This window comes from Stenella coeruleoalba, assembly GCF_951394435.1.
Source record: "Stenella coeruleoalba genome assembly, chromosome: 9".
Classification (NCBI taxonomy): Eukaryota; Metazoa; Chordata; class Mammalia; order Artiodactyla; family Delphinidae; genus Stenella; species Stenella coeruleoalba.
The window spans coordinates 100,141,496-100,169,271 of NC_137155.1; the positions used below are offsets into that span (position 1 = coordinate 100,141,496).

Sequence of the window (27,776 nt, forward strand, 5' to 3'; positions counted from 1 at the left end):
TTTTATTCAAGTCAAATAAGGGTTTTTTAATACTGGAAAATATATGAGGGAGAACATTAAAGATGGAAGCTACATATTCATACACAAATATAATACTTCATATATTAATTCTATATTCATCTATATTAATTGCCAGTTGTAAAAAAATTATGGACATCGTCTATCGCTAAATGTGGATTAAAAGGAATGGCACTTTTTAACAGTTCTTGTACCATCTAAAATAAAAAATAAATGTCAGGATAAACTGGCTTGCCAAGTATACAAACGCATGCATATTACAATATAATAAGGAAAAGAATGTATTCTAAAATCATACCAATTGGATGATATACACAAATATGTCTGTAACTGACACTTATGTTCTCAACTAAATGGTCTGATTAGCTGATTGTCCTAGGACCGTTTTAAATTGTACATACGATTTTTTTTTTTTCCTCTTTCGCTTTCTGAAGATTTGGTCAGTCCTCTCTGGCTATAAGCCCTTTCTACCTGCTTTCTTTCCCCAGTCAAGTATCTTGAAACAGAGTAATAATCTATTCCTTTTCCTTACACCAAGAATTGGTTTTGTGGGCCATAGAAGTCTTTGGCATACAGAGTTTTTGTTTTTATTTTAGAATCCTTTTAAAATGGTAAAAAAAAAAAACAAACCATTTGCAGTTTGAGGGCAGAACACAAACAGGCCCTAGGATGCATCTAGACTGTAAGCTGGGCCCCTGGCGGCTCCTCACCCACTGTTCATCTGAAGCTACTTTAATGAGGCTACCAGTGGCCTATGAAATCCCGTGGTTACTTTTTAGGTCTTACCTTATTTGCCATCTGCAGCGTCTACATCTACGCCCACACTGAAATTTCCTACCTTGATTGACTTCTATGATGGCAGCTTTCTCCAGATTTCTCCTTAGGCTTCCCATGCCCCCCATCTCCTCCTGCTGTGCTGGCTTTTGTGCCTCCACAAGCCCTCTAAATGATGGAGTCTCTTAGGATTTCATCCTCTTCCATCTTTTCTAATTCCCCATGGTTTTTCTTTGTAATCACATCAATTCCTACATCATAAAACACCACCACAATTCCCAGATCTCTATCACCAGACCCAAACTTCTTTCTGAACCTCAAAATGTTATTTTCAAGTCTTACTGGACCCTCAATAGCCAGGTGTTCTAAAAATACTCAAACTCAACTCCTCTAAAACTCTTTTTTTTTTTTTTTTATAAATTTATTTATTTTTGGCTGCGTTGGGTCTTTGTTGCTGCACGCAGGTTTTCTCCAGTTGGGGAGAGTGGGGCTACTCTTCATTGTGGTGAGCGGGCCTCCCATTGCTGTGGCCTCCCTCATGGCGGAGCACGGGCTCTAGGCGCGCGGGCCTCAATAGCTGCGGCACGCGGGCTCAGTAGTTGTGGCGCATGGGCCTAGCTGCTCCGTGGCACGTGGGATCTTCCTGGACCAGGGATCGAACCCGTGTCCCCTGCATTGGCAGGCTGATTCTCAACCACTGCACCACCAGGGAAGCCCCCTCTAGAACTTTTTTTAAACCTAAACCTCTCCCTTCTTTCTCGACCTGCTGGGTAAAGAAACTTTAGTGTCACTATTGACCCTTAACTACTCCCTGACCCAACACATCCAATTGGATACCAGTTCTTACTGAGTAAACTTTTTATGTATCCTCTTCCATCTGTTTGTACAGTTCAGTCCATCACACTTTGTCTTGGTCACTGCAGTTATCTTCTGAATGGAATGCTGGCTTAGGGCTCTGACCTCCTCCCTAAATCAGCTAAAGATCCAGAGCAATTTTCTAAGTGTTACGCCCTGCGCAAATTACAACTTTATCAACACCTCCTTTCTTGCCTTAAAATAAAAAAATCAAAAATTTCTAGTTTGAGGCAAAAAAAGGAGTGGGGGGGGGGATTATCTCCTTTTCCAACTGAATCTCAGAACATTCACTATTTCCTGGTCAGATCAAGCGGTCTGCTGTGCACGTTAACACAACAGACTGCTCAACCTTTGTGTACTTGTACACATTCTGTTCCTTCTGCCTGTAATTTTGTTCCTTTGTTGTACCACTAGCCCATTCGAAAGAGGCCTTTAAAACTCTTGCTCAGACATAAACCCTGACTATCTAATGTTACCACACCTAAATGCCCATTTAGTTGTTGATTATTCCTTTCCCCATATGCTTAGAAGAAACTGTTAAATCATCAATTAATTATAACACAATACCGTGAACCCTTGAAGGGTAGTAACCTTGTCTTTTTCAACTTCATATCCTCAGTTGCCTAGCACAAATCAATTCTTATATTTTAAGCAAAGGAGTTGCTTCTAAAATCATTTTTAAGTGGCTCTTTAAATGACAGGCATTTAGAAGAAAGCATTAATTCTAAAAATGAAATTACATGTATTAGTTCATTTTTTTAAATAAAAATGGAAAAACAGAGCAAAGTAGTTTTCTTAATACTAAAAGAGAGTTCCATATTTACTCATTCAAGCTAAGTACATTTAAAAACTAATCTTTGATTTTTGCCTACCCTCAAAACTTACAGAAACTGGGGCAAGTACTGGACTCTATCAGATTACATCTTTCTATTGTAATTTGCCAGGAACACTATCTAAATACTTCTGTGAAACTTTCTAGAGTTTGCTACTCTGCCACTTCAACTTGCCATGGTAGCTACTAGTCACATGTAGCTATTGCGCAATGGAAATGTGATTAGTCCAAATTGAGATGTGCTATACATATAAAACACACTCCGAATTCCAAAGACTTAATAGGAAAAAAATATTAATGTCACTATCTCAAAAATTTTATTAATTACAAGTTGAAATATTAACATTTTGGATATATTGGGTTAAGTATGTATTTTTAAAATTAATTTCAAATAAAAAATTTTAACATGACCACTAGAAAAATTAAAATTACATATATTGCTCACATCATATTTCTATTGCACAGCACTGTTTTATACAGCAAAGCTCATTCTGCAACAAGGTAACTCTGTGTATCACTATAGCAGAGATTACTTTTTATTCTATGACAGTTTCCACCAATTCCTTGATGACAATACTGTCATGTTGTATGATTAGTATGCATCATTTAATAAATTGGGCAAAAAAAAATCCATGTGATATATTCAGTCCAAAAACATTTACTATGCATTATATAAAAATAATAATAGAAAAAACTTGGTCCCAACCATTTTTCTGATCTGGGCGAACATACAGAAATATGTAGAAATACTAAAACAGCCTTTTGGAGGGCATGCATTAAGAAGATGACATTACTGGATGGCTTAAGTGTCATGTCAGACATAAGTATATGTACATATACATACATATATGTCTGAAAGCCAAAGGGGCGTTAAGCTTGAAGCAATAATCAAACGACTAAGTGAAAATTTTCTTTAAGCAGTAGGGAAGGCAAAATAGATTGAGTGAAAGACTAAAGATAAAGACAATTTAAGAGAGGACAGGAGTAAAATCCAGGTTAATTTGGCTCCAAAGATCATATTCTTTACTACTAATCAACATTGATGCCCACTGGAAGGGCAAAGAAGGTGAAGAATAAAAGTGCAAAGGAAAAGTGCCAGCACAGGCATAGCAGGAAGAAGCTAAATGATGTAGGGAAAGCAAGAAAAGAGCAGCAGAAACAGAGAATAAGCTTTGGACAGGTCACTTCTTCCTAAGTGACAGCTGTGACGAGAAGAAATGGAGGAAAAGGCAAAAACATGGAGCTTAAATTCGATGGAAGCTTATCATAGATCCTTAAACATGGTCAATTTGGAAGGTGAGACTACTGCTTAAGAAAGGCTAGACAGCACATAAGAAGAGAACCAGGTGAAGAGCACAGTCTCAAGTCAGATTATTATCAGTGAATTTTAAAAGGACTAAATCAGCATAGCTTTGTAACTTCCATCGACATTACAACTTCCGTGATCTATGTTTCCATCGCTGGCAGGACACTCTGCAAGGTGATTTGCCTATCAAAATGGAATCTCTAGAAAGAAGAAGTAAATCATGGATGTTGTCCAGAGAGGCTGGCCCACAGAGTAGGCAGGTAGGTAAGAAAGAAAGGTCAGGGGGCTGACAGAATTTAAGGTAACAGAAAAGTAGCAGGACTTGGTGTCAAGAGAGACCAGACAACTAAGAAAATGAGGTAGGAGTTAAAAGTTTAAATGAAGTAAAGGAAGAAAAAGCTGAGTGATGAAAGTAAATACGCTGGGGGGGGGGGAGTGGATTAAGAGATGTAGCATTCCCAGGTTTAAACCTTGCAAAGGCTTCTCACTGAAGACAGAATAAAATCCAAACCCCTTCCCTTGTTTACAAGGCCTACATGATCTAGTCTTTGTTCGCCTTGATGTGGTCTCTACTACCCACCTGGCAGACACTAAGTTCCAGACACAGTGACTAGCTGTCTATTCCACAATCACGCCATGCTCCTGCCTCAAGGCCTGCGCAGTAGTTGTTCGCTCAGCCTGGAATGTTCTTTCCTCTGACCTTGCATGGCTGGCTTTCTGCCATTCAGCCTTCCATGAGAGGGAAAATACTACTCAGGAAGTATATGTGGCTATGTCCCTTAGATGGATATTTAGCGTAAAGTTTCCAGGCAAGGTTAGTGTATACTTGCATCGTCGTGAAAATAAGGTTAGAGCCATGACTGGCATTTTTCGAAGACAAAGCACCCCAAAATTGTTTTCTGATGAAAATGCTGGTCGTGCTCACAGATGCGCTCTTTTTGCTGGGATGTTTTTTTCTAATGAGGTCCATGTTTTTGTTAGATTTTTCAACTTTCATAAAAAGATGTCAATCTTACTCCTAACTCAGGTAACTATCACAGCATACCGCTCTGTTCTTAGCCAGCAGCATCAAGTATTATACTCAATGCAAACACATTACTTAGATAAGAGCTAAAATAACTACCTTTCAGTACAGCAATTCATAATATATGGTACAATGCTACATGATTTTCATTGTCATTTAACCTTCATAATAACACTGTCATTTAAGATATCCCCATTTTTAAAACATAAAAAGTGCTTTGTGCCATGACATACAATTAGAACAGCTAAATATACAAATGAAAGATTTTATAAGACTATTACGTAGTCTTGTATATTACTGCAATACAGTCTATCTGCAGTACTCTCTACATCCTTGGATTAAAACAGACGCTCAGGAAGCTGGGTATTTAGACTGCATTGTTTAGGATCCCCAGGGAATAGAATTTACTCATTTGGGCTTTGGTTTTATACCACTGACTTATTTTAAGGGCTGTTATAAGAAATTGCCCTGTGGGGTTTGTTGTTTATACTGCAAGACAGCTAGTTGAAGACAGTTTCTCACTACCATATATAGTGTACATACAGTGTCAGTATCAAGTGAATTATTATTACTACAAATCAGGCAACTGTTCATATGCCCTTCTTCATGCTGACTGCTGGAAAGCTCTGGAGCCAGATTTGTGGCATAGGCCTGGGAAATACACATTTATTTTGGGTATCAGCCTCACCGTATTACCCTCCCATTTATCCTATCCTTATTTTCCCTTCCCACTGGCCAAATTTTCTTGCTTATTTTTAGTCTTACTTTATCCTACTGTTCATGTATTTGTGTAAGTCTCCGTAAGTCTACTTTGGAACAAGGCAAGGTACCAGTAATTTCAGTGTATCTTTTAGCTTTATGTTGCCAGCATGAACCTTTCACTATATTCATGATAAATGGTAACAAATCATCTCACCTCAGTTCTTACACTTCATTATTTTATAAAACAATTTATGATCCCTAACAAATAAATGTATATAAATCATATACATTATGTGAACAGAGTCTGCAAAAGAAAGTAGTACTGCCAATAAGTAATAGAATTCCTCACATTAGAAACATAGTCATAGAAAAGTCTGCATGTTGTTTACTGAGGTCTAAATCACGACCACATACAAAAGGCTGAATAAAATTTAAATTGTTAAACACACCCACAGTTGTTTTATTCAATTGGAAAAGTGTGTTATACCACCCAGAATACAATCAGCTCTGATGATTCACATCGCAGTCTGTGTACTTAGTGAAGGAATTCACTACATGAGGCCTTAAAATAAATAACACCCATTACAGTAGCTGTGCATGAATGTTGTCTTCTTCTCCCAGATTTAACGGTGTGTAATCCAAAGCATTTTTAAAACTTTAAATCCCTTATTAGCCTAAATACAATGTGACATTTCAGTTTGCCTTACCTATAATTTACGTCTGTATAGTGATTAAGGGCAACATGATTATACATGTAGACACAAAATAACTTTAACTAAAGATAAAATCATGGTACTGAACAGAGAAAAATGATGATTATGAAATCTGTGTTTGAGATTACTTTAAGCCTGAAGTAGCTATATTTATGTTTCACAAAGCTGGAAAAGATAGGAAAAAGGCCTTTACTGACATTGCTAAGAATACAGGTAAAAGCTAACAATTAGGTAACTAAGAGATGACATAAAAAAAGACTGAATAAAGAAGGCATCAAAGAGATTTCACAAGCAGATTGGAAATTCAATTTACTAGGGAAAAAAGATCTCAAATCATGCATGCTCATTGGAAATCCATATACTAGGAAAAAAGTAAGATCTCTATTTAATAAGGATAGGAAAGAGTTATAATTTTCTGTATAACATAAATTTCAAACACTTAAACCTTTTCACCTAATTATAAAATACTGTTTGAAAAAGAAAAAAAAAAAAAGACAACTGAGGATTATAGATAATTATAACCAAGACAGATGAATCAAGAAGAAGCATTAACGAGATTTCTATTATGACTACTAGGACATTTTCCAAGATTTTCAAGTGTTTGGTGATCCTATCAACATACATCCTGAAATAACATCTGAATGAACCATCTTCTAAATCTCCAACTGGGTAGTCTTTTTAGTGTAAAAGACACTGAATTAAATACACTGTTTAATTTTTTAAATGACCTACTTTCATAGTACATATTAAAATACCATATACTCAGCAAGTTTACCTTTCTACAGTAGTTAAATTTTTTAAATAAGAATAAAAAACATGCAAACTATCTTTGAATTTTTGAGGAAATAACTCTCTGGATATAACTTCAATGATATTGTTGGTAACAGATTCCTCCCCCTGCCCCCTCACCCCACCCAAGGATCTCTTGTGAAGATCTCTCAGATTATCAAGATTATGTAATGTTGCCTTTTACCACAAGTAGAATAACACTTAGGGAACTTAAACATTTGTTATTTTAAGTAAATACACTGATAAATGTTTTTAAATATATCTGTAGTAAACTTACATCTTTCAGGAGCTTGGTCAATGTGCTCTGGACAAAGAAGGAAGAAGTGACTGAAATCCTGAAAGGTGCCGGCTCCAGCAGCACAAGGATAATGGTACATCTGGGCACATTTCTCTTCACAGCATTTGATAGTGGCTCCAAGGTGCTTACAAAATGCACATCGCTGGAAGGGAGCAAAGGATAAAGAAATATCCTTATAAAACCTGGAAAAGCAACACTCAAAGGTGGGGCTACGAAGATATTCAAAAGTCTTTGTACATTACTAGTAAAACAATTTGAAGCCTGCAGAGCACTAAATAAAGGATCAGTTAAAATGATAAAATCTAAGTTCTCCGTTCAGTGCTTGGTAAATATTCATCCAAGGATGAATACATATTCATCCTTCCATTCAAGTTTAGAAAGTTAGCATTTCACTTTTTTTTTTCTATTGACTTTGTCAATACAACTACCATTTTTAAAAAACTAATAATATGGTTAAAAGGGCAGGTTTCTAGTCGGGGATTATTTTTAACAGGTGATTAAATCCCATTAATAAACAGATAAAACATATATATATTATTTCCAAAACCTCTTACTATTTTCACCCTGCCTAAAAATCAACATGAAGTAAACTAGTCAATCACAGAATAAGTTAATGAGTGGCAACTACATGGTTAAAGGCACACATACAAATCTACACACTTCATTGTAGCAGTTAGTTTCAAGTTTCTTTAAAATGCTGGGCACGTGAAGAAAAATTAAGTCATCTGACTTTCTCCTTCCCCCATTCCAATCTGCCTCTATCTCTTGCAAGTGGTAAAATCAAAGAAATAAAGTCTCAAACGAACAGCAGGAGAAGTTTGGCGCACCTGAAATGTGTAAGAAGTCAGTATGAATTATCTAAGAGTAATTCTTTCCCTAAGAAAGATTAATAAACGTCCTCATCCGCCCAAGCCCACTTGGGGCATCATAACGTACAAAATCTCTCTCTGTGTGTAGGAGATGCCTAGCTGCCCTTCTTGAATATACTTCTGTTTTAGCATTTATGCTACTGCATGGTAATTACTTATCGCTCTTTTTTCATCCAAGATCTTTGAGTAGAGGAATTGGGTTGTACTAACTTTGTATTCTTAGTACCATGAATGCTGTTTGACATAGAAAGGCCCTAATAAACTGGTGTTCATATTTACATATATTAAATGGACTTCACTTTTGGTAATCTTACTGGAGGTGTGGCTCATGACTAGCAGAGCTGAACTACCTGAAGCCAAGTGGGACGGCACGTGGTAAAACCGAGGCTCAGGTAATAGAGTTGCTAACATTACTATGAACATCTTCACGTGCTAATATACTGATTCCATCTTCTGCTAGTCAATTAGATAATACAATAGTTTGTAAATTGTAAATAATTTCAATGTCTTGCATGTAAATCTACATAAGATATCACATGCCATCAAACGCCTCCTCATAACCATCGGTCCCCTGCACGGAACCAATATAAGAAAGTTAAGCGTCTCTTGGTGTGTCTTCTACACATTTTGGCTGCAGGCAACAAGACCACTGCAGTTTCTAAATAACTCATAAACACTAGCTATATCTTTGACATTTTAGTTTTATATAATGTCCACAAGTTCACACACTAACACACATTTCAGTTGTCTTTTTGTACTCAAAGGTATTATTACTGCATTAACAAAAACTGAAGAAAAGAAATAAAGCCTTCTTTATCTTCACTGATAAAGCATAATAATCAGCTTTTTCCAAACAATATATTTATGTCACAACCTCCTATGGTATCCAAATATGTTTACTGTATTAACAGAACCCAGAATTAAAGACATGTATAACATCTAGGTAGTCTGAGTATCCTTGAGTCAATACTGGAAAGGTCAAGGTAATGTTGAGGGAAGAAAGTACATTTATATGTCCAATCAACCACTGAAAAGTTTTTATTATTAACTCATTAACATCGCAAAATAATTTCTGCTACACTGTTAAAATCTAGAATCTCCATTACCTTTATAGCATATGGCAAGTTGTACAGAAGCCTTTTGCTCTAAAAGTAATTTTGACAAATAAAATATAATGACTTTTAAGTGTATAGTAAGGAAATAAAATAATTTAACTTGATCCTTTTCTCACTGTCTGTATCATTTTAGAAACATCAACATGTTCTCTTAATCATATTTGCAATGGAAAATATTACATGACATTAGCTAAACTACTATGAGAAGTCCTGGAATGTATCCAACATACTAATTTACAATAACATGTAAAGAGATTAGGGAATAAAGGGAAATAAAATACTAACTGCATTTAAGTGAACGCTTCAAACCCATCTGTTATAACTACATAGCTAATGAAAGACATTTGGCATTGAAAGAAAACATATACTATCTATACAGGCTGGAATATATCTTTTTGAACCAATAAAAAGCATTTATAAAATTGTAGAAAATGTCAAAGAATAAATTTCTACAGGAAACTTGTCTAACATCAGCACCCTCATACACCGCAAGTCACAAATCAAAACAAATTATAACCTAAGTAACAATTACAAAGCTTATTAACATTTCGTGAGAGGAAGGTAAGATAAAAAGCTCTTATCAACTAAACAATTTGACTCGATATTAAAAACTCCTAAATAATTTTTTATACTTTTTTAACCATTAAAAAGAAGAGAAGGAGAGGGAAAGATAAAAAGAAAAGTGTTAAATATCTTTTGACATTAGTCCAAGAACACATCAAAGAAAAAACTCCCAATGAGAGTTCACATTGCCACCTGTAAGAAAGAGTCTGAGGAACTTCCAAAACTTGGAAAGCTCTCGCAAAATAAATCTATAATACAAAACAAAATCAACAAAATTTCAGAGATTAAGGTTCAAGATGAGTTATGAAACAGTAACAATAAGTTTCAGGATATTCCAAAGCTTGTTCAATTAATTATCAAGTATTTATTCTATATCAACTACTGCAATTGGCTAAGTGCTGTAAGAAATATCAAATACTAATTTTCTACACACCAGGCTGTTTTTAACCTTTACCAAACTTTTCTTATTAGTCTGTTAGGATTCTCCCATAATGCTGTAATTACGAATGAAGATAGCAAGTAAGAGAAAAAATAAAATGGCATGGGAAACTATCAGGAAGGTCCAATGTCTGTTTAGAAAGAGTACTAGAAAGAGAGAAAATAGAAGGATTATAAGCAGAGAAATTAGAAAGAAAATTTATGAAATTATCTAATAATAAGCGGTAACATTTATTAAGCATAATTTCCATTTAATAGATGAGGAAACTAAAAGACAAGAGTCTTTTTTTTCTGTTCTATTGATATCCGTTTCACTACAAAAACACCCACCCAAACAGAAAACACCAGCTTCAGATTAAAATGTCTTACACCTAGAAACATGGGCAAAGATAACAAGGATAAATGAAAAATTCTAGTAGCCCCACCAAAAAGAAAAGGGGTCATTTACAAAGAAAGGACAAACGGGAATTGCTTTTCATTGGCAATATTAAATGTAAAAACAAAAAAGAGCGGCTTCCGGGAAGATGGCGGAAGAGTAAGACACGGAGATCACCTTCCTCCCCACAGATACACCAGAAATACATCTACACGTGGAACAACTCCTACAGAACACCTACTGAACGCTGGCAGAAGACCTCAGACCTCCCAAAAGGCAAGAAACCCCCCACGTACCTGGGTAGGGCAAAAGAAAAAAGGAAAAACAGAGACAAAAGGATAGGGACGGGACCTGCACCTCTGGGAGGGAGCTGTGAAGGAGGAAAGGTTTCCACACACTAGAAGCCCCTTCACAGGCTGAGACTGCGGGTGGCGGAGGGGGAGAGCTTCGAAGCCGCGGAAGAGAGCGCAGCCACAGGGGTGCGGGGGGCAAAGCAGAGAGATTCCCGCACAGATGATTAGGGCCGACCGGCACTCACCAGCCCGAGAGGCTTGTCTACCCACCCGCCGGGGCGGGCGGGGCTGGGAGCTGAGGCTCGGGCTTCGGTCGGAGCACAGGGAGAGGACTGGGGTTGGCGGCGTGAACACAGCCTACAGGGGGTTAGTGCGCCACGGCTAGCCGGAAGGGAGTCCGAGGAAAAGTCTGGAGCTGCCGAAGAGGCAGGAGACTTTTTCTTACGTCTTTGTTTCCTGGTGCAAGAGGAGAGGGGATTAAGAGCGCTGCTTAAAGGAGCTCCAGAGACGGGCGCGAGACGCGGCTAACAACGCGCACCCCAGAGACGGGCATGAGACGCTAAGGCTGCTGCTGCCGCCATCAAGAAGCCTGTGTGCGAGCACAGGTCACTCTCCACACACCCCTTACGGGAAGCCTGTGCAGCCCGACACTGCCAGGGTCCCGGGATCCAGCGACAACTTCCCCGGGAGAACGCACAGTGCACCTCGGGCTGGTGCAACGTCACATCGGCCTCTGCTGCCGCAGGCCCGCCCCGCACGCCGTGCCCCTCCCTCCCCCCAGCCTAAGTGAGCCAGAGCCCCTGAATCAGCGGCTCCTTTAACCCCGTCCTGTCTGAGCGAAGAACAGACGCCCTCCAGCGACCTACATGCAGAGGCGGGGCCAAATCCAAAGCTGAGCCCCGGGAGCTGTGAGAACAAAGAAGAGAAAGGGAAATCTCTCCCAGCACCCTCAGGGGCAGCGGATTAAAGCTCCACAATCAACTTGATGTACCTGCATCTGAGGAATACCTGAATAGACGACGAACCATCCCAAATTGAGGAGGTGGACTTTGACAGCAACATTTATGATTTTTTTCCCCTTTTCCTCTTTTTGTGAGTGTGTATGTGTATGCTTCTGTGTGAGATTTTGTCTGTATAGCTTTCTTTCCATCATTTGTCCTAGGGTTCAATCCGGTTTTTTTATTTTTAATAATTATTTTTTATTATAATAACACTATTTTATTTTCTTATTTTATTTTACTTTACCTTCTTTCTTTCTTTTTTTCCTTCCTCCTTCCCTCCCTCCTTTCTTTCATTCTTTTTCTTTATTTCTTCTACTAATTCTTTCTTTCTACTTTTTCTCCCTTTTATTCTGAGCCGTGTGGATGAAAGGCTCTTGGTGCTGCAGCCAGGAGTCAGCGCTGTGCCTCTGAGGTGGGAGAGCCAATTTCAGGACACTGGTCCACAAGAGACGTCCCAGCTCCACATAATATCAAATGGCAAAAATCTCCCAGAAATCTCCATCTCAACACCAGACTCAGCTTCACTCAACGACCAGCAAGCTACAGTGCTGGACACCCTATGCCAAACACCTAGCAAGACAGGAACACAACAGCACCCATTAGCAGAGAGGCTGCCTAAAATCATAATAAGTCCACAGACACCCCAAGACACACCACCAGACGTGGACCTGCCCACCAGAAAGACAAGATCCAGCCTCATCCACTAGAACACAGGCACTAGTCCCCTCCACCAGGAAGCCTGCACAACTCACTGAACCAACCTTAGCCACTGGGGACAGACACCAAAAACAACGGGAACTACGAACTTGCAGCCTGCGAAAAGGAGACCCCAAACACAGTAAGATAAGCAAAATGGGAAGACAGAAAAACACACAAGAGATGAAGGAGCAAGATAAAAACCCACCATACCGAACAAATGAAGAGGAAATAGGCAGTCTACCTGAAAAAGAATTCAGAATGATAGTAAAGATGATCCAAAATCTTGGAAATAGAATAGACAAAATGCAAGAGACATTTAACAAGGACCTAGAAGAACTAAAGATGAAACAAACAACGATGAACAACACAATAAATGAAATGAAAAATACTCTAGATGGGATCAATAGCAGAATAACTGAGGCAGAACAGATAAGTTACCTGGAAGATAAAATAATGGAAATAACTACTGCAGAACAGAATAAAGAAAAAAGAATGAAAAGAACTGAGGACAGTCTCAGGGACCTCTGGGACAACATTAAACGCACCAACATTCGAATTATAAGGGTCCCAAAAGAAGAAGAGAAAAAGAAAGGGACTGAGAAAATATTTGAAGAGATTATAGTTGAAAACTTCCCTAATATGGGAAAGAAAATAGTTAATCAAGTCCAGGAAGCACAGAGAGTCCCATACAGGATAAATCCAAGGAGAAATATGCCAAGACACATATTAATCAAACTGTCAAAAATTAAATACACAGAAAACATAGTAAAAGCAGCAAGGGAAAAATAACACACAAGGGAATCCCCATAAGGTTAACAGCTGATCTTTCAGGAGAAACTCTGCAAGCCAGAAGGGACTGGCAGGACATACTGAAAGTGATGAAGGAGAAAAACCTGCAACCAAGATTACTCTACCCAGCAAGCATCTCATTCAGATTTGATGGAGAAATTAAAACCTTTACAGACAAGCAAAAGCTGAGAGAGTTCTGCACCACCAAACCAGTTTTACAACAACTGCTAAAGGAACTTCTCTAGGCAAGAAACACAAGAGAAGAAAAAGACCTACAATAACGAACCCAAAACAATTAAGAAAATGGGAATAGGAACATAGATATCGATAATTACCTTAAAGGTAAATGGACTAAATGCTCCCACCAAAAGACACAGATTAGCCGAATGGATACAAAAACAAGACCCATATATTTGCTGTCTACAAGAGACCCACTTCACATACAGACTGAAAGTAAGGGGATGGAAAGAGCTATTTCATGCAAATGGAAACCAAAAGAAAGCTGCAGTAGCGATTCTCGTATCAGACAAAATAGACTTTAAAATAAAGACTATTAGAAGAGACAAAGAAGGACACTACATAGTGATCAAGGGATCGATCCAAGAAGAAGATATAACAATTGTAAATATTTATGCACCCAACATAGGAGCACCCCAATACATAAGGCAAATACTAACGGCAATAAAAGGGGAAATCGACAGTAACACATTCATAGTAGGGGTTTGTAACACCCCACTTTCACCAATGGACAGATCATCCAAAATGAAAATAAATAAGGAAACACAAGCTTTAAATGAGACATTAAACAAGATGGACTTAATTGATATTTATAGGACATTCCATCCAAAACAAAAAAATACACATTCTTCTCAAGTGCTCATGGAAGATTCTCCAGGATAGATCATATCCTGGGTCACAAATCAAGCCTTGGTAAATTTAAATGAATTGAAATTGTATCAAGTATCTTTTCCGACCACAACGCTATGAGACTAGATATCAATTACAGGAAAAGATCTGTAAAAAATACAAACACATGGAGGCTAAACAATACACTACTTAATAATGAAGTGATCACTGAAGAAACCAAAAAATACCTAGAAACAAATGAAAATGGAGACACGACGACCCAAAACCTATGGGATGCAGCAAAAGCCGTTCTAAGAGGGAAGTTTATAGTAATACAAGCCTACCTTAAGAAACAGGAAACACCTCGAATAAACAACCTAATCTTGCACCTAAAGCAATTAGAGAAGGAAGAAAAAAAAAACCCAAAGTTAGCAGAAGGAAAGAAATCATAAAGATCAGATCAGAAATAAATGAAAAAGAAATGAAGGAAACAATAGCAAAGATCAATAAAACTAAAAGCTGATTCTTTGAGAAGATAAACAAAATTGATAAACCATTAGCCAGACTCATCAAGAAAAAAAGGGAGAAGACTCAAATCAATAGAATTAAAAATGAAAAAGGAGAAGTAACAACTGACACTGCAGAAATACAAAAGATCATGAGAGATTACTACAAGCAACTCTATGCCAATAAAATGGACAACCTGGAAGAAATGGACAAATTCTTAGAAATGCACAACCTGCCAAGACTGAATCAGGAAGAAATAGAAAATATGAACAGACCAATCACAAGCACTGAAATTGAAACTCTGATTAAAAACCTTCCAACAAACAAAAGCCCAGGACCAGATGGCTTCACAGGCGAATTCTATCAAACATTTAGAGAAGAGCTAACACCTATCCTTCTCAAACTCTTCCAAAATATAGCAGAGGGAGGAACACTCCCAAACTCATTCTATGAGACCACCATCACTCTGATACCAAAACCAGACAAGGATGTCACAAAGAAAACTACAGGCCAATATCACTGATGAACATAGATGCAAAAATCCTCAACAAAAGACTAGCAAACAGAATCCAACAGCACATTAAAAGGATCATACGCCATGATCAAGTGGGGTTTATTCCAGGAATGCAAGGATTCTTCAATATACGCAAATCAATCAGCGTGATACACCATATTAACAAACTGAAGGAGAAAAACAATATGATCATCTCAATAGATGCAGAGAAAGCTTTCGACAAAATTCAATATCCATTTATGATAAAAACCCTCCAGAAAGTAGGCATAGAGGGAACTTTCCTCAACATAATAAAGGCCATATATGACAAACCCACAGCCAACATCGTCCTCAATGGTGAAAAACTGAAAGCATTTCCAGTAAGATCAGGAACTAGACAAGGTTGCCCACTCTCACCACTCTTATTCAACATAGTTTTGGAAGTTTTAGCCACAGCAATCAGAGAAGAAAAGGAAATAAAAGGAATCCAAATCGGAAAAAAAGAAGTAAAGCTGTCACTGTTTGCAGATGACATGATCCTATACATAGAGAATCCTAAAGATGCTACCAGAAAACTACTAGAGCTAATCAATGAATTTGGTAAAGTGGCAGGATACAAAATTAATGCACAGAAATCTCTGGCATTCCTATATACTAATGATGAAAAATCTGAAAGTGAAATCAAGAAAACACTCCCATTTACCATTGCAACAAAAAGAATAAAGTATCTAGGAATAAACCTACCAAAGGAGACAAAAGACCTGTATGCAGAAAATTATAAGACACTGATGAAAGAAATTAAAGATACAAATAGATGGAGAGATATACCATGTTCTTGGATTGGAAGAATCAACATTGTGAAAATGACTCTACTACCCAAAGCAATCTACAGATTCAATACAATCCCTATCAAACTACCACTGGCATTTTTCACAGAACTAGAACAAAAAATTTCACAATTTGTATGGAAACACAGAAGACCCCGAATAGCCAAAGCAATCTTGAGAACGAAAAACGGAGCTGGAGGAATCAGGCTCCCTGACTTCAGACTATACTACACAGCTACAGTAATCAAGACAGTATGGCACTGGCACAAAAAGAGAAAGGTAGATCAATGGAACAGGATAGAAAGCACAGGGATGAACCCACGCACATATGGTCACCTTATCTTTGATAAAGGAGGCAGAAATGTACAGTGGAGAAAGGACAGCCTCTTCAATAAGTGATGCTGGGAAAACTGGACAGGTACATGTAGAAGTATGAGATTAGATCATTCCCTAACACCATACACAAAAATAAGCTCAAAATGGATTAAAGATCTAAATGTAAGGCCAGAAACTATCAAACTCTTAGAGGAAAACATAGGCAGAACACTCTATGACATAAATCACAGTAAGATCCTTTTTGACCCTCCTCCTAAAGAAATGGAAATAAAAACAAAAATAAATGGGACCTAATGAAACTTCAAAGCTTTTGCAGAGCAAAGGAAACCATAAACAAGACCAAAAGACAACCCTCAGAATGGGAGAAAATATTTGCAAATGAAGCAACTGACAAAGGATTAATCTCCAAAATTTATAAGCAGCACATGCAGCTCAATAACAAAAAAACAAACAACCCAATCCAAAAGTGGGCAGAAGACCTAAATAGACATTTCTCCAAAGAAGATATGCAGACTGCCAACAAACACATGAAAAAATGCTCAACATCATTAAACATTAGAGAAATGCAAATCAAAACTACAATGAGATATCATCTCACACCAGTCAGAATAGCCATCATCAAAAAATCTAGAAACAATAAATGCTGGAGAGGGTGTGGAGAAAAGGGAACACTCTTGCACTGCTGGTGGGACTGTGAATTGGTACAGCCACTGTGGAGAACAGTATGGAGATTCCTTAAAAAACTACAAATAGAACCACCATACGACCCAGCAATCCCACTACTGGGCATATACCCTGAGAAAACCATAATTCAAAAAGAGTCATATTCCAAAATGTTCATTGCAGCTCTATTTACAATAGGCCGGAGATGAAAACAACCTAAGTGTCCATCATCAGATGAATGGATAAAGAAGATGTGGCACATATATACAATAGAATATTATTCAGCCATAAAAAGAAACGACATTGAGCTATTTGTGATGAGGTGGATAGACCTAAAGTCTGTCATACAGAGTGAAGTAAGTCAGAAAGAGAAAAACAAATACCATATGCTAACACACCTATATGGATTTTAAGGGGAAAAAAATGTCATAAAGAACGTAGGGGTAAGACAGAATAAAAACACAGACCTACTAGAGAACGGACTTGAGGATATTGGGAGGGGGAAGGGTAAGCTGTGACAAAGCGAGAGAGAGGCATGGACATATATACACTACCAAATGTAAAATAGATAGCAGCCACATAGCACAGGGAGATCTGCTCGGTCCTTTGCGACCACCTGGAGGGGTAGGATATGGAGGGTGGGACGGAGGGAGATGCAAGAGGGAAGAGATATGGGAACATATGTACATGTATAACTGATTCACTTTGTTATAAAGCAGAAACTAACACACCATTGTAAAGCAATTATACTCCAATAAAGATGTTAAAAAAAAAAAAAAAGAGCAATATCTTCCAAGGTGTACAAAAAAATTCTTTGAGGGCTTCCCTGGTGGCACAGTGGTTCAGAGTCCGCCTGCCGATGCAGGGGACACGGGTTCGTGCCCTGGTCCGGGAGGATCCCACATGCCGTGGAGCGGCTGGGCCCGTGAGCCATGGCCGCTGAGCCTGCGCGTCTGGAGCCTGTGCTCCACAACAGGAGAGGCCACAACAGTGAGAGGCCCACGTACCGAAAAAAAAAAAAAAACTTTCAAAATGTGCAAAATATATTTTATGCACACACACTTTAGATGTAAATACACACAAACCTTTTATTTATGTACATGAACACACATACACACGTGTATGTATATATATATACACACACATATGTGTATGTGTGTATATATTTGCATATGTGTATGTTTATATATATACGCATATGTGTATGAGTATATATATAGATACACATATGTGTATGTGTATCTATATATATATACAAATATGTGCACGAGGCACAGTAGCACAGGATATTCACAAATAATGATCTGGGGGGAAAGAACAGACAAATGCTATCAAAAAGAAAGCAGGTAGGACTTCCCTAGTTGTCCAGTGGTTAAGACTCCATCCTCTCGATGCAGGGGGCCCGGGTTCAATCCCTGGTCAGGGAACTACATCCCACATGCTTCAACTAAGAGCCCACATGCTGCAATGAAGATCCCGTGTGCTGTAACTAAGAGCCGGCGCAGCCAAATAAATAAATATTAAAAAAAAAGAGAGAGAGAGAGAGAGAGGAAGGAAGGAAGGGAGGGAGGGAGGGAAAGAGAGGAAGAAAGAGAGAGAGAAAGCAAGCAGGTACAGCAATATTGATCATAAAAATAGGGTCCAAACCAAGAAGCAGTGAACAGGGCAAAGATAAGTTCACATTAAAATGAATCTAACATTACAGTGAAAATTCCAAAAGAAGAAACAGTCATTAATGTTCACATGCCTAATCAATTTTCTTGACATATAAAAGTAAAGCTGACTTCAAGTTAAAAAAACAAACTTTTTAATGCTACAGTAAAAACTTAACATATGCTTAAAAAGACAAAAAAAAGGTAAAGCCAAACAGAAATACATAGACTGGACTTAACACAGCTCTCAGAAATCAAGATATTTATTAATGATGGTCAAGTTTGATTCAAACTTACACATGAACAGAGAGATCTCCAAATTCCCAGAACAGAAAATATACATTCTATTCAAATGTACATAAAATTCTTTTTAACTCACAATATCTATGGGATTAAGAAAGTCTTACAAATTCAAAAACTCAGGTATTTCCTAGGCCATATTTTAAAAAGCAGATATTTCCTAAACTTAACACATTAATAATTATAAATTCACAATATAAAGATAAACTCCCTTCAATCTATCCACTAGAAAAATTGAAAACTCCCTTCAATCTAGCAGATTTCTTTAAATCAAAATGAAAAATTATATATTATTTTTGAAGTGATTAAATAAGAAACATGTCAAAATCTCTGAGATATGGCAAATTTAGTTCAGAAGAAAAAAAAATACAGCTTGAAAAATACAAGACTCAGGGGAATTCCCTGGCAACCTAGTGGTTATTTAGGACTCCAAATCTTTGAGATATGGCAAATTTAGTTCAGAAGAAAAAAATACAGCTTGAAAAATGCAAGACTCAGGGGAATTCCCTGGCGGTCCAGTGGTTAGGACTCCACACTTCCCCTGCAGTGGGCATGGGTTTCATCCCTGGTTGGGGAACTAAGACCCCACATGCTGCGTGCAGCAGCCAAAACAGGCAAAACTCAAGACCAAAGAATAAAAGTAAGTAAAACTAGACATAAAAACTAAGCCAGTAAGAATCATAATGCATGAGATCAGCCATCTAAGGAAGAAAACACACCCTAATATTGTGTGTAGGAAGATATTATTAATGACATTCGGGTGTTTAAGTCTCTATCAAAACAATCAGTGTTTGCTTTAGAAAGATATGCTAAAATAGTACTGAGTAAAATAAAAAGCAATCTATCAAACCACTTTGTATAATGAATTGGCCTGAAGTAATGAATATCATGATGAGTGATGTGTTGTTGTTTGGGTCCAGTTAATTATTTCTACTTTGTACTCTAATAAACATACTTTTCTGATCAAAACCTCTACTTAACAAAAAAATACAAACATCCATTAAATAACATTACAAAATCAAAATGGACTTTGCTATGAATGAAATTTTTCCTTTCTGACCCACCCTCCTCACTGCTGCCGCAGTAAGCTTTCTAACGGACCCCTGATACCTCTGGACCAGGTCTAAACTCCTCAACATGGCATCTGTGGTAGGCAGACTCCTAAAACGCCTGACCCTAGCCCCCCCAAGATGCCCCAAGACACTGTGAATATGATGAAATACCATGCCAGAGATTATGCCATAAGACGTGGCAAAGAGATTTTGCAGATGGGATTAAGGTTCCTAATCAACTGACTTTGAATTAATCAAGGGGGACGGGGCTTATTCTAATCTAATCATACAATTCCTTGAAAACAAAGATTTTTCTCCAACTGGTAGCAGAAAGGGAAGTCAGAGAAATTCAAAGCAAGTGAAGGATTCAGGACCACACTGCTGTCTCTGAAGATAAAAGAAGCCACACACAAAAACCAGGGAGTGGCCCCTAGGAGCTGACAGCAACCCCAGGCCAAATGGCCAATAAAGAGATGGCGGCCTTGGTCCTACAACTGCACGGAACTGAATTCTGCCCTCGGGAGCTTAGAAGAAGATTCTTCGCCAGAGCCTCTGGATAAACACCCAGCCTGGCAGATATCTTAATTTGAACCCTGTGAAACCCTAAACAAAAAGCACGGTTGAGCCTGGCCAAACTTCTCATCTACAAATGGGTGCTATTTTAAGCCATTAAATTTATGGTAATTTTTTATACAGCAACAGCTAACGGAGCATTTCAAGGCCCTCCATGATTTGATCTCTGCCAAATCACTGTTATTTTTTTTTGTTTGTTTTGTTTTGGTTTGGTTTTTTTGCGGCACTCGGGCCTCTCACTGTTGTGGCCTCTCCCGTTGCAGAGCACAGGCTCCGGACGTGCAAGCTTAGCGTCCATGGCTCACGGACCTAGCCGCTCCGCGGCATGTGGGATCTTCCCGGACCGGGGCACGAACCCACGTCCCCTGCATCGCAGGCGGACTCTCAACCACTGCGCCACCAGGGAAGCCCCAGTTATTTTTAAGAAATTTTTTTACATTATACAACATCTTCCTTACTCATCACTATGAAGTAAATAGGGCAAATGTATTAACCTCCATCTTGGACATGAAGAAGCGAAACCTCAGAGAGACTATCCTACAGCAAGCATTCCTGAGCCAACAGGTGTGCCCTCTATTCACTGCGTCAAGGCAACAGTAAACTCTCTAGTTGATAGAAACATACACAAATCAGAAGCCCCCAACTAATAGCCCCCTAACAGCTTTAACCATAAATAAAAACATGAATAAATGTGACTACATAAAACTCCTAGACTTTTATATGGTAAACACACACACACATCTTAGAGAAAATCAAATGACAAAAAAAATTTTTTTAATAACCTGGAATTTGAATTACAAATTTCTAGTACCCTGGATATATAAAAATAAAACATAAAAATGAAAACAACTTAAAAAGAGACAGTGACACTTTATCGACACCAATAATTTAGGGAAGTCAGAAAGTTGGCCAATAAAATATACTTAACATGCAGGATGCAGTGAGCAACTAGGCCAAGTAGTTAACAAAAATTACCTTATTTTAAGTCTAACAACCACCATTTTAGGTAGGTACCATAACTTCTGATTTTTATAAATGAAGCACAGAGTTTAAATTCCTTGCCCACACTCACAATGCCACAAAGAGGAACTGAATTTGAGAGGTTCATAATCAGTTAGAAATGGGTAATTAATGCAAATTCCACTAACTGAACACAAGAACTTAATGAATACTTTGTCTCATTTACATAATCACTCTCACTTAGGTTATAAGAAAAGAAGGTAGCCATTTTTTAATTAGAATTCCATAAAATGTTAGTCCTCAGTGCCCACCAAAAGAAATATACTGGAACGTTCACAAAATACAAGTCATAACAGTCCCAGACTGAAAAACCCCCAAATGCCCAATAAAAGTGGATAAATTATGGTCCTTTCACAACAGAATACGACACAACAATGAGAATAAATGAACAATTACAAGCAATAATTTGAATGAATCTCACAAGTACGATGGTGTATGAAAAAAGACAGAAAACAGTATTTATTGTATGAGTCATACAAAGAACAAAACTAGGCAAGGCTCATCTGTGGTGTTAGTAGTGATAACAGAGCTTGCCTTGGGGAGTTGCAAGCAGTAATGCAAAGGAGGCATGAAAGGAATTGCTGTGTTTTCCACCTGTCTCACAAAGAGAAGCAACAGAGCAGACTTCCATTACTCTCCACTGACAAGTAAGAGCTATGAGAAAAACTTATTTTCATAGAAGTACTATCAGTAAAAATATTAATACCATCAACTAAAATGCTTGTAGCAGCTGAATTGTTATCAAAATAGTATTTACCTAACCATGGCAAATAACTCAAAGTATCTTCAATACTACTAGAAGGCTCAAAAGATGATGGCAGAAAGCAATGAAGATATTAAATCTCATTATTGATCTACTAGCTTTGAATGTTTAATACTAGTAGAGTTATTCTGGAGTACTTTTAAATTGATGCACAAAATAAACAACTTTTCTTTCTCTTTTAATAACTTTTTTAGTTAGAGGAAATATTAATTAAAATTAAAAGGTACAATTATAGATTGAGTGGGGAATAAAAAAATTTTTAAATATGTTACAAACAGCTACTGGATTAAATTTTAAAATATCAATATAAATTCATGTTTTTGAAAAACTATATCTTTGTGTGTATGTGGTTTATTTTTGACCAAGAGTCAAGATAATTCAAGGGAATAACAGTCTTTTAGAATGATACTGGAACAAATGAATATCCACACTGAAAATAAAGAACCTTGAACCTTACCTAATCTTCTCATTATCATACATGCAATTTAACTATAAAAGGAATAAACAATCTAAAGGTAACCTTGGAATATGCAGGACAACTTGAATATTTTTTATATAAGGCATAATGAACAAAATCTGTAAAAGAAAAAATTTACAAAGTGACAAACTTCATCAAAATTAACCCCCCTACTCTTTCAAAAATCATTAAAAAAGGAAAACAAGTCATAGACTAGACAAAAATATTTGCAAAATATACCTCTAATAAATGACTTCTATGGCAAGTATATAAAGAACTCTTATAACTCGAAAGTAAGGAAAAGACAAATCAACAGGAGAAAGGGGGACTTTGGGGCAAAAGCTTTGAACAGACACTTCACTAAAGATGTGTTCAATTTCATTACTCATCCAGAAATGCAAAATCAAACCCACAATGAAATATCACTAAACACCAACCGGAATGGCTGAAATAGAGAAACACTGACAATATTCAGTGATGGCAACAACGCAGAACATCGTGTCCACAAATGTTCAAGCAGCTTTATAAATACTGGCCCCCAAACGGGAAGAAATCTCAAAACCATTATGCTAAGTACAAAAGCCAGACAGAAAAGATTGCTGTACGATTCCATTTGCATACCAGTCTAGAGAAGGCAAAAAACAACCAAAGTAGGGAGAGGAACAGATCTAGCGGTGATTGCCGGGAGCCCGAATGGTGGGAGGGGACGACCTGCACTGGCCATGAGGGAGCTTGCAGTGAAGGAAAGGGTCTGCATCTCGACTATGATGATAGTTACACACATGACTGTACACATCTCTCAAAATATGTTCACCTGTAGCCTTGGAAGGGGTGAATTATATTGTGTACAAGATATACCTTAATAAAAGAATGACTCTCACACAGGGGAAATAATAATTTTTTTAATTTATTTATTGGGTAATGGCAGGCCAGTATCAGAATTGCTCTCTTGGAAATAAAATTTCTAAAATCTCAATAAAATATGAAACCTAATTGAAGTCACTTGTGAACAACCAAGCCTGGAATGGCAGGACATCTGACTCTTGACAGAAAAGAACATCACTGGCTAAGGTCTGTGTTTAAAAGGATTTCTACTAAGGCCTCCTAGTGTGCACAGAAAGGGAAGGGTGGTACTAGGCCTCACACAGAGAGCATCAGTCTTACTGGTGTGAGAAAACAGGTAAAGTTCAACAATGATCGAAAGGATGGAACCAGAGGGGAAACCTTGAAGGGCAGAAGCCACAGAAAAGAGAGCCCCCCACACTGAATAAACTCTCAAATCGTTGTTACACCCCTGAGATGTATATTCACAGAGGGACTCTTAAGCAGCTCAGGGAAAACAACAGCTGACCTGTTTGCTGAAGGAACTGAGTAGAGATTTCTGATGTCACTGACTGCTGGGATGATGTAGTTTGGAATGTAAGGCCAGCAATAATATAAGTCTCCCAGAAAAAAAACCCGATACTGACAAAATAACATAACAGAATCCGGTATTAACCTATCATCTAAAATGTTCAGTATACAATAAAATTCCTAGACATATGGGGAAAGAAAAAAAAACAGGAAAATGGGGCCCACAATGAAAAAAAAAAATATTCAATAGAAAATGACAAGATAAACAAAGACTTTAGAGCAGCTATCGGAAATATGTTCCACAACATATGGGAAAAGCTGGTCAAGAGCAGGAGGAGAGTAACAGAAAAGACATGAAAATTACAAAGTGAAACCCAATGGACATTCTATACCTAGGAGTTACAGCAATTTAAATAAAAATTTCAGTGGATGTGCTTAAGAAGAGATTGGAAACAACAGAAGAAATGGCCAGTGACCTTGAAAATAAATTGTTCATCCATTCTGAGGAACAAAAAGTAAAACTACTGAAAAATTAACAAAGCATCAGTAACCTATGACAATATTTGAGAATATCAAATGCACGAACATGCATGTAATTGGAGTTGCAGAGGAAGAGGAGAGGGAAAATGTGACAAAAAAAGAATACAAAACAAAGGTCAAACTTTTCACAATTTGGTGAAAAAAATCAACTTACAATTCTAAGAAGCTCAGCAAACCCCAAACAAGAAGACTACAAAGAAAATCACACCTAGGCACATCATACTCAGACTGCTGAAAACCAAAGTCCTGAGAGCACCCAGAGAATATCAAAACATTATATACACAGGAATAACGATACTACTAACACCTGACTTCTCATCAAAAACAATGGAAGACAGGACACAGCGAAAGAACATCTTTTCAATGCTGAAAAGAAGAAAAGCACATCAACCCAGAACTATATATTTAGAAACAAAACAAAACCTTCGGGGCTTCCCTGGTGGCACAGTGGTTAAGAATCTGCCTGCCAATGCAAGGGACACAGGTTCGAGCCCTGGCCCAGGAAGATCCCACATGCTGCGGAGCAACTAAGCCCATGCACCACAAGTACTGAGCCTGCGCTCAAGAGCCTGCAAGCCACAGCTACTGAGCCAACGTGCTACAACTACTGAAGCCCGCACGCCTAGAGCCCATGCTCCACAACAAGAGAAGCCCCCACAATGAGAAGCCCGCGCACCACAACGAAAAGTAGCCCCCGCTCAGCGCAACTAGAGAAAGCCCCCGTGCAGCAACGAAGACTCAACGCAGTCAAAAATAAAAACAAATAAATAAATTTATAAAAAACAAAAACAAGAAACCACAAAACCTTCAAAAATGAATGCAGACTTTTTCCACTTCCAGACAAAATGGAGGAGATTCACTTTTCCCTATATTTTACACTAAGTACAGCTAAAAACCTTGGACATGACACATAAGACAAACACCAGAAGACACTAAAAGGTAAAGAGAAGGGCCAGACAAACTAGAGCCCAGGTGCTGAAGAATGAAACAGCATAAGTTCCCTAGATTTGATTCATTCATAAGAACAGGTGCTAAAGGAACCAGAAACACAAAACAAGCCCAAGAAATACCCACTGTCTCTAACCAAAAGAACGGAAAAGTAGCAGGCTGGCAAGACAGAAAACTATTAGGTGATAATCAACCTCTGGGAGCCAAACACCAGAGAAGAAGCCCAAGTCCTACGCCCATCAGCAAAGGCCAAAGGGAAAACCCAGACATCCCCTCCGCTCCGCTCCCCTCCCAGACAGTGAGGTATCACAAAGGGTGTGCAGACCCACCCAATAGGAACAAGACCTCCTCCCTCCATAGTACCAGTGGAGAAAATGCAGAGGGCCTGGAATTCAACACCCACGCAATGATGACAAGGTGTCCCCACCCCTAACCCTCCCCACTGGGGTGGTGGCAGGGAATGCCCACTGGAGAATCAGAACTTAACCACTGTCCAGAGGTAGCATGCCCACCCATATACCTCAGTGACACTGGGACCACGTGAAGAGCAGGAACTTTCTGAGCCAGGGTGACATCAGCAAAGCATAAAGCAGGGTCTGCATTTCACTCCTGCCCAGTGTTCACTAGAGGATCCTCCCTAGCAATGTGTCAGTGGAGGCTAATTACAGGACTGGAGCTTCCGCACACACCGGGGAGTAACAAAGGGGTGCCACCCTCTTTTACCCCAAAACACAGTTTCAGGTAAGATCTGCTAAAAGAGAAGGAAGTGGGATGGGGGGTTAAATAAAATGCAGAGTTTCATAACATAATACTCAAAATATAAAGCATTCAATAGAAAAATAATTTGTCATACCATAACAAGAACCAGGAAAACCTCAAAAGGAATGAGAAAAGACAATAAATAGACATGAACACTGAGAAGAAATAGATGTTAGAATTATATCTGTCAAATATTTTAAAGTAGACATTATAAAACTGCTTCCACAAAAAAATGAGGAAGACATTTGAAGAAAATGAAAAAAATCACAAAGTTTCAGCAAAGAAACAAACTCTTCACAAAGAAATATGATATCATGAAGAAACAAATGGTAAGTTTAGAACTGAAAAATATACTAACAAAAATAAAGCATTAACTGAAAGGGCTAAACAATGGAATGGAGAAATTACCCAACCTGAACAAGTAAGAAAATGGACCGATGATCTGAGATGACATTTTTACCGTCGAGTAACTTTTTGTTATGTGTTTGGTCTATTTCTGGACTTTCTATTCTATACCAGCAATCTAATTATTCATGACTCTAATACCACAGTTTAACTGTAGCTTTCCAGTATGTTTTAACATCTGTAAGGGCTACTTCTCCTTGATTATCCTTTAAGGATGTGCCCAACTGTTTTTATTCTTTTTTTTTCCATTGAAATTTAAATCTCACAAAAAATTGCACTAAGTTTATAGATTAAGTTACAGACATTAGTATCATCCCATTCAAGGACATATATTTTTATCCTATTTGCTTCCTTCTTTTATTGTGAAACATCACACACATAGGACAGTGTATTTTTACAATTTAAAGACTTATCAAGAGAACATCTGTGTACCAACACAAAGGATAAGAAATCTTGCCACTGAAATCATTCAAATGATTATTCTTGTACCCTCTCCATAGGTAGCCACTACACAGGTTTGTAGTAATTAATCTTCTGCTTTTCTTTAGATTTCTTATTCACTATAGCTCCATCTCTATGTCTCTAAACAATATAATTTAGTTCTGTTTAGAACTGAATTTAAATAAAAATATACTGTAGAAATTCTTTTGTTACTTAGCTTCAAGTCAATATACATGTGAGGGAATCAACTATTTGATTTCTGCTGCTATAGTTCACACATTTTCACTGCTATGTAGTATGTCTTTGGATGAATATACCATAATCTAATTATCTAGAAATTTTCATTGCTTCTAGTTCACAGCTATCATATTAAAAAAAAAAAATGC

The 27,776-nt window shown here is 37.8% G+C and overlaps 1 protein-coding gene across 5 annotated transcripts in view; it reads right to left on the reverse strand.

Moving 5' to 3' along the window:
* KMT2C (lysine methyltransferase 2C) overlaps positions 1-27,776 on the reverse strand; it is a 293,733-nt gene that overhangs the window by 126,359 nt on the left and 139,598 nt on the right. For all 5 annotated transcript variants that reach the window (XM_079931158.1, XM_079931159.1, XM_079931156.1 and 2 more), the window contains one exon: positions 7,291-7,453. In XM_079931158.1, coding sequence (XP_079787284.1) covers positions 7,291-7,453 — 163 coding nt within the window. The remainder of the gene's footprint in view (positions 1-7,290; positions 7,454-27,776) is intronic.